Source organism: Stegodyphus dumicola, chromosome 2, assembly GCF_044657685.1.
Source record: "Stegodyphus dumicola isolate Sdum_Otavi_A_Nest chromosome 2, ASM4465768v1".
Lineage (NCBI taxonomy): Eukaryota > Metazoa > Arthropoda > Arachnida > Araneae > Eresidae > Stegodyphus > Stegodyphus dumicola.
Window position 1 is genome coordinate 236,390,443 of NC_140769.1, and position 13,882 is coordinate 236,404,324.

A 13,882-nucleotide genomic window follows, 5' to 3' on the forward strand; every position below is an offset into this window, starting at 1 on the left:
TAAGTTTTTGTTCTGTAAATTTTTCTAAAATCGTTTGAAAATCTAATTTCCTTGCGTCTTCACTTTCAATCGACATAATTGCTAAACTATTTAATCTATCCTGATCCTTGTCGATCTCAGATAGTTTTTTTATTAATTTTAGCCTGGAAAATGATCTCTCCAGGGTTCGTACACATTTCTGCACACAGAAATTAAGTACTTTTAAGGACTTTTAAGGACTCTTAATGAAAAAATTAAGGACCTATGAGAAAATGGGAACTGAATAAATTCAATTAAAAATACTATTCTAAGCCTGAATTTCACTTTTGTAATACCATCCTAAAACTAAAATAGATCCCTGAGTAGTATGCATTATTACTAAAAATGAATTAATTAACATAATGATTAATAAGTTTGAGAATAAAATAAACATTATACAATTTATCAAGTAAGATTAAATATTTTACACTTATAATAGTTGGACATATTTGAAAGAAGATGACATTTACTTATTAATAGTTAGCTTTATGTTGATTTTTTTATGTCTCATTTTGTTACATACTTAGTCAATCTAGAGGTTTAGTAAATAGCAGGTAGATTTTACGTCAAACGGTATAGGTTAAAATGAGAAGTAAGATCATAATCAGCATGATTCATAACAAAAGACTGAATGTTGTCACCGCTGTTGCTTGTCTAGAAAGAGACCTGCTCATTAGAACAAACCTGAAAGGTCTGATGTAGACACAGTTGGCAAGTGTTGAAACTTAGTCAGGCTCTGTTTGATGCAGTTAGTGTCATAGCTTTGTGTAGAGTTCCAAGGGATTGTAGCCCAGTTAATATACTTTAATGTTCCAATAAGCGATTAAAGTACCAGAGATGATAAGTTGTTTTGTATTATTTTTAAGTTTCACTAGATGCAAAGAATAAGTTTTACTTGAATTTTTAAATTTTTGTGTTTTATCTTGTGACCACAGTAAGTGTTAATGAAAGGCTATAACTCGCTTTAATATGTAAATATAACTTTTAAGGGTAAGCAGTTAGTTATAAATAATTAAATTAGGTAATTAGATAACCTTAGTCATTATGGATTTACATGGCCACTATTAAATTTTATTTTTTAGCAATATTTGTTAAAAAAGCCTATTAAAATCAAAATCTAATAAAATTTCACAGTTTAAAATACATGTAATTTATGACATTGATTCTTAAACGATATTAGGACACACATTAAAAGCTACAAAACATTTATGTTTTGTAACAACACTCAACAAAATATTTATCCTTCATTTTAATTTGAAGCCTTTCCAAACATTTTGGCTAGTTTATATCAATTTCCTTCTCTTTAACCATCTTTTCTAACAATTAGAGAGTTGTCTCAATATGCAAAACAATGCTCTCGCTAGTTTCTGCATGCTTATCTCCTAACTTGTCAACATCTCCACAAGGTACCTATGGGGGTTTACTTGATCTGGTAAAAGTTAAATAGTCCCAAACCCCCGACTGAATCATAAACTGAAAGGCTGATTTTATAAACAATTGGGTAAGTTACATAATAATAACTGCACATATCTTTGTGGAGTAATTTTCTTTATGTATTCAGTTTCTTTCTTCAACACAGTTCCTTCTCATTTTAGAATTTTTAGATCTAATTATTTCTGTTATTCTAAAAAACACTAAATGCATTTAGAATGTATAGAAAAAGTGGCTGATTCTATTTCTTGAGTAATATGAACATTCAGAAGAAATATGAAATATATATGGTAAAGCCCAGTTACAAAGCTAGTGTGGCAGAATTTTTAGAATTCAGTGACACACCGAACAACAAAATCTAGAAATAGCAAAACGTTTAGAATTTAGGATCCACAGAGATTGCATCAGGTGGGAAAATGCCTAGTGCCAGCTCTGTGTATGATGCATTAAGGCATATTAGATGAATCTTTTAAATTGTAAGTTTTCAATTTCTTTATTAATAAAAAAATTCCTTTCTATAATGCCTGCCCAGTGATAAGATTAGAAGCATTTTTGATATTTTTGATGCTTGTGTTTAGTGAAAGGTAGAGAAAATAAAGGGAAGATAAACATGTTAAGAAAATGATTCTCGTATCAGGAGTAAAACATTTAAATATTATGTTTCCATTGTTCTTCCAGATATTCTCCAAAAGGTAAGAAATTCATCGCAAACTTTCTGTAAAATACATCCATTACGTGTCGATATCATGGAGACATTTTTCATTTTGTCACATATTTCTCGAATCTTGTAGAATCGTGGGTCTATAAATCTTGACTTCAAACCCTTCTAAACTTTCCAAGCTGCAATGTCTAAAATACTAAAGAAAAATTATCCCTACCAATTCTGTAACAGCAAAAAGTCAGAAATATTTTGAAAAAAAAAGGAGGGAAAAAGTGTATGCATATTCTGAGAATTTTGAATATTCCGAGACAACTGCATGGAAAAAACGCTTACTACGAAAAAATTAAAAAGAAGACATTTTTAATTAATTGCTGCTAACATTTTTAATGAATTGCAATTAATTGCATACTCAAGAAATTTCGCTCTTGCTAAGAGCTGTTTCGTAAATTATGCTTTATAGCAATATGCCTTATTTATCAGATTCATAATATTGTATAAGTTGCCAAAATGAAACTTTATAATATGACAGAGAAAAATAGAATGTTTTATTTGAATGTTATTTTTCATATATAATTTCAATATATTACCATTATTTTAATGAAATTTATCAATGTTATGATGCATTAAAAAAACTGGTCGAAAAATTGTCAGATCTCGGAATTAAAATTTTCTATAGAAACTGATCCTAAAATCGCCAAAATGTTGACAAGTCGCCAATTTTAGAGCTGTTTAATAAAAGAATTCACATCCCCAAAAGCGAAAACTTGTTTAAGTGTTCTTTATTAGAAAAAAGGAATTTTGAAATGCTTATTTTTCACTTCTTGCTTAGAAACTCGAGTATCCCATTATTTTTATTAGAAATACAAATAAATTATAACCCATGAACCCATTCAAAAGATAACCATATATGTCAGTGAATCGCCAAAAATATTGCTCCAAAATGCTAATTCACACTCAAAATGGCAGTCATAAAAAGAGACAGAAATTTCAGATGATTAAAATTAAGGACCTTCTGCTGATTTTGGCCAAAATTAAGGACTTTTAAGGATCAAAAATCAATTCCAAAAAATTTAAGGACTTTTAAGGACTCTTAAGGACCGTACGAACCCTGCTCTCACCAGAAGCAATGCTTACTGGAATTGCTAAGAATATTCAGAGAGCAATAAACAATTTTGGAAATGCCATTGCTCTATCATTAGACGATGAAAATTTGAACATTTTAAATAGATTTTCAAAACATTTTGAAGGAAAAATAGATTTCAAAACTTCTATTTCTACTAGCTATTCCTCCACCACTGGCTGGTAAGGTTGCACAACCAGTTATGCGTGCATATACCTGCATAGTAGTTTACGTACGTAGTGCAAAATCTCTCTAATATAGGACTATCTCGATTAAATTCAATACATTTGACATGAACTTTTATGGGTATCAGTTTTCTATATTTTCTTAAGTATATACAGTCAAAAGTCTTTAATCTGGACTTGTCGGGAGTTCGGTGATTCCGGATTATAGATCATCAGTTTAAATCTGGTAAGATGGCATGCAGAAATTATGCAATTAAAAATATGAAATCGTAATTTATGAAATAAAGAGCAATTGTGATCTAAAGGATATCAAAATTTACAAAAAAAAAAAAAAAAAAGCTTAATATTTATTTGTTTACTTTATTAAACATTTCTTTCAACACGCGCATGCGTAAAGCATATATTATACATAGTCGAATTTAGAAAAATTGCAACCAGAAAACTATTTTATGTGTATTCGTGATATTTATAATGACGAGGAAATTGATTTAAATCATATCAGAGTACAACGAGATGAAACACTACATTTAGTAAGGAATTATAAGCCAAATAAAATAAAAACATCTGCCCTGAAGATGAGGATAGTGCTGACAGATCAACTTCCAGTTCATTGCGCGCTGCGACATCCCACTCCGCAGAGCAGCATGAAATTGATAAACAGATTTCGAAATGATTAGAGAAACAAATCACCTCTCTGTCACTTTCTTCATGCCTTTATCCATTGTTTGCAGCAATTCCACTTTTTGTTTAATGGACATCGAAACATGCTTTTGCTTTGTTGATCCTTTGGCAGCTCCAGAATCGGAAATTCTATTTGTCATAATCGAAAGTTCAAGCATACTTTTATTAAATTGCTCTAACAGTCTGCAAAAAATAATAAGCCGGATCCAATTCGAAGATTAAGGAACAATGCAATCTGCAATATTAACTGAAATAGATAATTTTAGCTTAGCTTATGCCATCCGTTAAACATTAAACGTGCATGCGTAAACGTATTATGCGCATGCGTTCACTCATGCACAGAAAGTTTGTACCTTTGAGGTCCGGATTATGGACGTCCGGATTAAAGACTTTTGACTGTATTATATAATAACAAACACATAAATAAATCTCATCCAGCAATGCGAACTTAAATATATTTTTAATTGTTTGAATAATTCATAATTTATTCATTATCGTCAAAAGCAATTTGCTTTAAATTTTAAATTTTTTTTTGTTAATTTTGATGGCAACACAGAGCCCTTTCAAATGCAGGGACCGATTGGGCCCAATCACCCTTTATCCGGTCCTGTCTTCAGCTTCTGTGTCACAAAATATAATGACATTATGTAGCAATTTCTTGGCATCAATGTAAAATGCTTAATTTTCACCAACTGAACTCATTTAAAAAATCAAAACAAGCTATCACATACACTTATGAAAACAACAAAAATATTGGCAAATGTCAGGTTAAAATCAACTACGATCTAAGTAAATCTCATCTGAATTGAGTGGAAACCTATAGACTGGAGTCCTTTTTTTACTGCAAAAAGAATACTTCGTCTAAGGAATATAGTTTCATGATTTTTAGTGACCTAATCTTTAAAGGTAAACAATGAAATATGCATTGTTCATATAAACTTCATAAATTATAAGAAAAAATTTCACCATTCTTGCTTTCTGGGTGGCAAACCAATGTGAGTCTTAGAATTTATTTCTGCAAATGTAACCAAAGGCATGAAAGACAACAGACGATAGGATCACCCGATAACATGGACAATTTCCCTTCCTTGGTCATATAAATTCTCTCTTTCTGGCAAAGAGAAGACTTGACATCTCACCTCATGGCACGTAGTAAACGCCCCTTTTGGACGATTCTGTATGTTTTGGCAGAATGCAAGCCAAGGTTGCGTTTAAGACAGTCGAACTACACATGCTATAGTTTTGCAATATAAAACATTTCATACTTGTTCAACAGAATTCATTTACAAAATGTAGGTTAGGCAATTTAATTCAAGAATATCTCCCCCCTCCCCAAGATGCTTTTTTGCCAAAAAGAATCAACGAATTTGGGAATTGCCCTCCATTAGGGCAAACTCTAAAATCCTGTAAGAAAACTTATATTAACATGTGAGAGTGTATTTACATTAGTCATTCATCATATTTCCTTCTCAGGTAAGGAAACCACTATTCTGAAGACTGGATCCATCGCAAACATCCTGTGGAAAGCAAAATACAGGCTTTTTCCATAAATTAATAAGACTGGTCGCTGCACAATGCTCCAATCACTAGCAGCATGCTCCCAGGCAGTGGGATTTGTGATAAGGGGTCTAAGCTATGGAATAAATTGAGATGCACTGACGTAGTGAGGATCACATATGGTGCAAAAGCTGTTTTTGTCATGGCAGAAAACATAAAAAATTAGAGCCTTTGCTGAAGCAGCACTGTAATTCAAATTTTGATTTCACATGGGCAAAATATCTGAGACGTTTGCCTTGGTTAAAAAGGCTTACAGAGATGACGTCCTGTCAAGGGACCAAGTTTCGTGGTGGTTCAGTGAGTTCAAGAACAGACGGGAGACCATTGAATACATGAAGTGATCTGGTGTGACCTTCAACGAGTGAGTTCCAAAGTAAACAATCACCTGGACTCCAACTGTACTTTGAGTTCAAGATTAATCGCTGAAGCACTCAACTTGTGCAAAATAACAGTTCACTAAATTATTTGTGAAAATTTGAATATGCCGAATGTTTGTGCAAAATTGGTGGCTAAAATGTTGAGTTATGAACAAAAGCAATGAGCTGATATTGCTGTGAGATTTTGGAGTGGTTAGAAAGTGAACTGGACCTTTTAGATGACACAATAACAAGCGAAGGATCATGGTGTTCCAGTACAACCCTGAAACCAAGTACCAAAGTTAAGAGTAGCACATCTTGAACTCACCATGCCCCAAGAAACACGAGAATGTCGAAGTTTAAGATACAGACAATGTTCGTTGTCTTTTTTGACAAGCATGGAATGGTCCACAAAGAATTTCCACCTGCAAGGCAAACTATCACTGCCACTTTCTACAAAGAAGTCCTTGTGCACCTGCACAGAGCTGTCAAACAAAAACGACCAGAGATTGCTGGAAGCTCCACTGCAACAATGCTTGTGCCCAGACAGCCTTCATTATGACTACCTACTTTGCCTGGATAGGAGCTGCAACCTTGCCAGCCATCTTAGCCAGCTCCGATATGAACTTTTAGCAAACTTTTAGAAGAATTTTAACAATATATACTGACCATATCAATAATTTTTTTTTTTATCTGACCCAGTTTCATTACTTTATGGACAAAACCCATACTTCAGGTTTACGAATGAAAGCTGAATCCTTGCTGAATGTGGACTAGCAGAGTGTGATTTTGCATATATGCATTATCTTAATTGTTTCATTTAATTTGTCCAATATAAGAATTTCAGTTATACAAATTAAATGGTATGCTGCAGAGAGCGTTGGTTCTGTTATATTTTCTTTAAAGACTAGTTTAAAAATTCATTCATTAAAAATACAAAACATCACATACAACAGCAAAACCTGAGCTTTAAATTTCTAATTTTCGATAATGCTTCAAGATGCTATGTTGAAGCTCACAACATTGCATTCAAATGCAGAAGTTTTATTCCTTTCACTGAATACCACTTAATGCGTCCAGTAGTTCAAGGAATCATAAAAACACTTAAAGCCTATTATTGCCAAGCATTTTTAAAGCACTAGCCAAAGGAAAGCATGATATACTAATGGCATTTTGGAAGCAATTTAACATAGGACACTACATAAAAGTTATTAAATTCACATGGCAACAAATGATTCCATCAACAATGAATGCTTGTTGGCATTAGATCAGGCCAAAAACTGTCAACAATTTTAGAAAGTTTGCATCGACTGCAAGTGAAGCCAAGGAAATCATATAAACTGTAAAAGCAATAGAAAGTGAAGGATTTTCAGATATGGAAGGAGCAGAAAAAAAAGTTAGTTAAGAAAAACGATTGTGAAGTGACAAATGAAGAATTGGATGGTCTTATAACACCAGTAGATAGTGAAAAAGATAAAGAACCTTTACTGTAAAAGAAGTTAAATGTATTTAAAAAAGGTACAGGAACTATCTGACTTTGTTATGGAGACTGACCCAAATGAAAAAAAGCAGAGGATATTTTATGAGGTGTGTTGAAAAACTTTGCACTCCTTATGGCGAAATGTGTAAGACTTGTGTTAGGCATTGTCCCAAACAAAAATCACCTGCTATTATTATTATTTAAAATATATATATATATATATATATATTTATATATCATGCACCCATTTAATTAAGTAATATTAGAAATCCTTTCAATTAACATATGTTTCATTTTCCCCTGTTAATTACAATAATATTTTGGCTTGTATAAATAATATGTACTATCTTAATCTGAACTATACCTACCTAACATGTGTTTCTCCATAGAAAGTTACGTCATACGCATAATGTGTTCCCAGTGTCTGGCAAGGTATTTTTTTTTTTGGTATCAGTTTCTAAACTGAAACTTAATTCATGAATAAAGGGACTGTAGTCTCATCATTTGGGATCTGCTAACAATGCAGAAGATAACACCCGTAAGCACCCCCAGCTGGAAAACATAATACAGTGATAGAGGGACATAACATAGAGATAAGCTTTCATACAAGTCACTTTCCTGCACATTTGAATGAAATCATTCGTTTGCACTTTGGCAGCTGAGGATGATGGTTTGGTAAAACCATTGAAACTAGTCCTGTGAAAATTTGAAAATATAATGCTGATTTTTGTTGTTTGACTTCTAAAATAATAATGACTTTAATTTAGATAGGGGAAAAAAAAAAAAAAAAAAAGCATATTTTTTTTTTTTTTTCTATTTAATTCAAGGATTTTAAAATAAGATTTAAAACCACATATACATAGGAGCTTGGTCTTATAGTGTGTGCCCTAAACTGACATATAATCACATAACACAAATTATTATTATAGAAATAGCATCAACTCTCTTTACATAATAAATAAAAATACTATAATATAAATGGCTATTAACATTCTTTAAAATAAAATGGGAAAAAGAACTTTAAATACAGCATATCATCTAACAATATAACTGCAAAATACAAAAATAAAATTAGGAAATTTAGGAAAGGAAACATGTTCCGTATAACACAAAAATTATACACATCCAATATTTAGTTACTTTACTAATGAAAGAAGTCAGTGCTTTTATTATTAATAATAAAAAAATACTTTCCATAATGAAGACATAAAAAGTTTCAATAGCAAAAGCTTATATTAAAGAAAATATATTTAATTAATTAGAATAATGATGTTTTTTGAAAATTTAATTACAGAATCACTTACCCAAAAAATGCATAAAGATTACTGACAATTTCATTCCTTAATGATTCAAATTTGGAGCGATTATTTTGTATTGTTGATAACATTTTCTGAAATTAATACAAAGACATAATTCTAAAACAAATACATTTAAAATTAAACAATATTTAAAATAAATGTTGAATAGTTCAAATATATATAATGACAAAAGTGTAAGTGAACTTGAGAAAAGAATAAAAAAACAGAAAGAAGTGAGAAAAGAGGAGTTAAAATTATAGAAAAAAATAATGTTACAACTTACTAACAGCAAAAAATGCAAGGAATAAATTTAAAGTAATGACCTAGAAAGTCTTAAAACTTTGGTTACATTTGACATATCAGTATGTCATGCATTTGTTTGGGCAAAGAACCTCTCTCAACTGATGATGAATATCCACAGGTAAAGTCCCTTTCACATGCAAAAAGTAAATTACGGAACGAATCTTGCATTTGGTGGGAGCAACAATGGGCACCTCCATCTCGGACGGCTGCTGCGCCAAGACTGAGTTCCCGTGTGTCTGGAGCTCTTTGAGAACCTTATTTCTGGATCGACCTATGTACATTTCATGCATTGTTTTTTCACTCTCTTATTAATCAAGTAGAGGTGGTATATTTACCTTTTAACTGTATATTAGCTTCATTAATTATTTTGTTTAACTTTTTCTCCTAAAATTATCCAATGCCGTTACCCAAGGTTGCAAGATTGTCTAGCAGACAATGGCCATTATTTTTCATCTCTTATTTTTCTGCCTTGCCTCTGATTTATTTGCCATTTGTCTAATTTGCTTCATGTTCAGACGGTTGTTTTGATGTAGACCTACATTTGATGTTTCCAGCAACAGAATAATTTAATACTTATTACTTACTCACACTTTTATCTATTTTATTGATCCGAATTTATATATATACAGAGAAAGAGAGATTACATTTTATTTTCATTTCACAATGAAACGTGTTAATTGATTTTAACATAAATTCCTTTTACCCTGGACTCCTGATTATTAGCACTAATTAATTAACATATAATTCGGAAATGATCCTGCAAAATTGAGATTAGAGTAGGTAATAGCAAAAAATAGTCTTCAAAGGCTTTAAATACACAACATACAGTACAAATAGAGTTTAATCAAAATAATATCGGAAGTACAAATAAGTCTCTGTAATTTTTATTAAAAATTGGGCATTTATTGTAAAAGAATGGTATGTTATGTTTGATTCAAAGTTTTAGTCATTGTTAGCCACTACTTTTCTCATCTCCAGCACACAGATACTGTGTCAGAAAAATGCTTCATCTTCTGAGGCTATCCACATATCAACCCAAATTTTGGTATCTTCATATGATGTTAAGTGCTGCTCAGACAGGCAATGCGTCGTCAAATGATACAAGTAGGAATCAAATGGAGCAATGTCTGGTGAATAAAGTAGTAGGAGGAAAACTTCTCATTTGATTGTTTCTGAGTAGGTTTCACCTGGTGTCGCAATATGTGGATAAGCGCTATCGTGCAGGAGAATAATTTTGTTGTATCTGAAGTAGCAGTGGGCGCATTTTTTTCATGAATATTTGGCTTGGCTGTCAATATTGAAGCATGGCCAGGCGGTCCCCATGATTATGATTATCTTAATCCCATGATTATTATTACTTATTGTAACAGATCCAATTTTCATCACCAGTGACTATACAATACAGTCTTATGATATGATGTTTTACATCAGACAACCTTAACCATAATTTACTGGTGGTGCCATTTTTTGTCAAATGGCAGAGGTATGGTTTTGATAAATATTTAATAAGTGAAATTTAAAATTTTATCAAAAAAGCTTTTATTCTGTTGATAAAAAAATCATCATTTCATTAAAAAAAATTCTGGCCCATAAGCTGTTTTCAGATTGTGCATTCGGCCTGGAGGAGATCTGAGTTTGACACCATTGATTTAGTTGACAGATCACGATAAAGCAACATTTATATATCATAGTATGATCTGCTCTAAAGAACAAGGACCTGTTAGTATTGAGTTATCTATGTCCATAATTACCGAGATGATTTGAAAATTTGTTTTGAGAAAGCACCAAATGGAGATTACTTGAAAATTATGACAGATTTCACTGAATGCCATATCAGAAAACTATCATGTTTTTCTTAATGAATGCTTTTATCCAGCAACACTAAAATTAATCTTTTCGAAGTCTTAAATTAGAATGCATAATTATTTCTTAAGATTTGATCAACAGAGATGGCATTAAAATATTTTATAATTTCAAAATTTATTCAATATAGATTATGTTATACTAATTATTATTTAAAATTAGGTTTGATCTCAGTACACTGGTCATTGTGATAAATGTGTGAAAAAATATAAATTATTATTTTTTTAACATCTTTATTACAATATATTTGATGAAAGAAAGATAAGTGATGACATATTAATAGACCAGCAAGTGAGAGAATGCATAGTTTCTATTTGAAAATCTAATAAAATTACAGTTCTGCTTTTTTATTATTGGCCAATTTTAGGTTTCAATCTGCAAATTACAAAATTAAAATTGGCTGAAGCACCGCATGAAGCCTGGTGGAGAAATGGCTGGCACGCTGTGCAGCAGTCCCACAGGTCCGGGGTACAATCCTTGGACCGGCCAAGGTCGACTAAGCCTTTCATCTCTTCAGTGCGTTGATAAAATGAGTACCACGTTCGCTTGGGGACTAAACACTAGGGGTCCTGCGACAAACTGACCACTTGTCTAGGGCATATGCTCACGCACCCCGGGGCCCTACGTTCAAGAAAGCAGATTTCGGGGCACTGCAAACGTTGGCCCACTAGGGCTGTTGCACCACTGAGTTTAGTAGTAGAAGCATTGCATAAATGCCTGAACCATTAGCATTATGGAAGAGACATGTCAGGATTAATTTTGAAACGATGCAGTTCAGAGTGATTCATCATATGTACTGCATTATTTTTAGAACAGTAAGGGTAAATAACTAAATTAAAAATGAGACTTGAGTGACTACTATATGTTAGAATTTTTTGTACACATTCATTATTTTACACACAAACACAAAATATAGTTTAATTTATTAATCTTACTTCTTGCTTTCTATTAGTCATACTCTATAGATTTTTTTTCCAACAATATCCCTTTTGCAACATCTTTTTCAGACATATTAATACAATGGACTAACACTTTAGTGAAGCTCTAATTAATGGACTTATTTTGTTTATGACACATTTTTTATAAAGCATCCATTATATAAGTTTCACATAATACATATAAATTAAATCTAGTAAATGAAGTACATGACTAAACTCTTGAATCTTAAGGTTCATTTTCTCAACATTATTTAACAAATATATTTGACTAGCCATTCAAATGTAAATTAACAGTTAAAAATTCAATAACTATGAACGAATACCTCAGGTGGCAGATAAAGAGTCATATGCATAAAACAGCTTTTACGTACCAAGGGCATGAGTTGCTTTAAAAACCTAACACCTTTGACCTAGCAGTAATAAATTATCTATGCTGTGAATTATAGAATTTTTAAAATATTCAGGAAAACATAAGACACAGACTACTTGAAAATTATGGCAGATTTTCAAGTAATCAACTTAGATGTGTTTATGTTATGTTACAAGCACTTGATTTTGTACTTAAGTCAGGTTTTCCAAATACTTAAATTATAAAAGTTAAAATATACATGAAATTTGCAATACCTCTTGCAGTCGAAATCTGCTCAACTTTTCATTTTTATTTAATAAAAGATTTTGCAATGGTTTCTTTTCAAAATCATCTGAAAAATAACATTTGTAAAACACATCTTTTAAAAAAATAATAATGTAATGAAATAGAAAATATTAGTTTTAATTATGGCTTTCATGACAATGATTTTAAAAAATATTTCAAATCACTTAAATAAGCAGTGAATTCAGGATGTCTCCCCACCAAATGGAGTATGCACACTTTATATCTATTGAAATTAGGACACTGTTTTGCTATCAGGCCCAGATTCAGAAATGCATGAATGTATGCCCATGTGTGTGTATGTATGCATGTGCATATATGTGTATATGTACACATATACATTCGTACTTACATGCATCCATCCACACATTTCTGAATCCGGGCTTGATAACAAAACAGTATTAAAATTAACGCTGAATGCAGTCTAGAAGACTTATTGCACTGGATATGTATGAGAGCATCTGATATGGTAAGTTCAGTTGAGGTACACTTCTTGAAATTATATTGAAGGTTGAGATTTAAATTGTGATTTTCCAGATGTTCATTTAGTCTATTAAGAACCAACTGTTAAAAAACTTTGCTTAGAGAAGTGAGAGCTGAATTAATCAAAGAAATATATCTTTAACGAAATTCGAGGAAATAAGTTTAGCAGCAAATATTGTTGTCAATCTGTTTGGGATAGAATAGAATATTGACGAGTAGCGCATGACACTGAAAGCCTGTGAAAAACTGTACCTTTTTGATTTGTTTTATTTCTTTATAGCAGCAAATATTGTTGCCAGTCTGTCTGGGACAGACGATAATGTTGACGAGCAGTGCATGCGCGTTATGTAAGTGGCACTGAATCGTCTGTGAAAAACTGTGTCTTTTTTATTTGTTTGATATCTTTTATACATCATTTTAGATTTATTTATTTTAGAATTTGAGTAAAACATGTGGCAACGATTACATAATTCTTCAGGTGATATAATTGCTGTGCATTTGAAGTTAAAAAATGAGTAAGTGAAGCTAGTACCAGAGTGTCACTATAGTAAATAAATATAGTACAGTCAAAAGTCGTTAATCCGGACTCGTCGGGACTTCGGCGATTCCGGATTATCGATTTTTCCGGATTATAGATCATCAGTTTAAATCTGGTAAGATGGCATGCAGAAATTACAAAATTAAAAATATGAAACCGTAATTTATGAAATAAAGAACAATTATGATCTAAAGGGTATCAAAATTTACAAAAAGAAAAAGCTTAATATTTATTTGTTTACTTTATTAAACATTTCTTTCAATGTAAGTTGCTTCGTTTCATGTGATAATACTTTCTCTTTAATTCTATTAAACAGAC

General features: G+C 31.6%; 1 protein-coding gene across 6 annotated transcripts in view; it reads right to left on the reverse strand.

The window, feature by feature from the left end:
* Positions 1-13,882, reverse strand: part of Orc3 (origin recognition complex subunit 3) — a 114,595-nt gene that overhangs the window by 19,515 nt on the left and 81,198 nt on the right. For all 6 annotated transcript variants that reach the window (XM_085811918.1, XM_085811919.1, XM_035364181.2 and 3 more), the window contains 2 exons: positions 12,516-12,592; positions 8,794-8,879 (listed from right to left, as the gene is read on the reverse strand). In XM_085811918.1, coding sequence (XP_085668044.1) covers positions 8,794-8,879; positions 12,516-12,592 — 163 coding nt within the window. The remainder of the gene's footprint in view (positions 1-8,793; positions 8,880-12,515; positions 12,593-13,882) is intronic.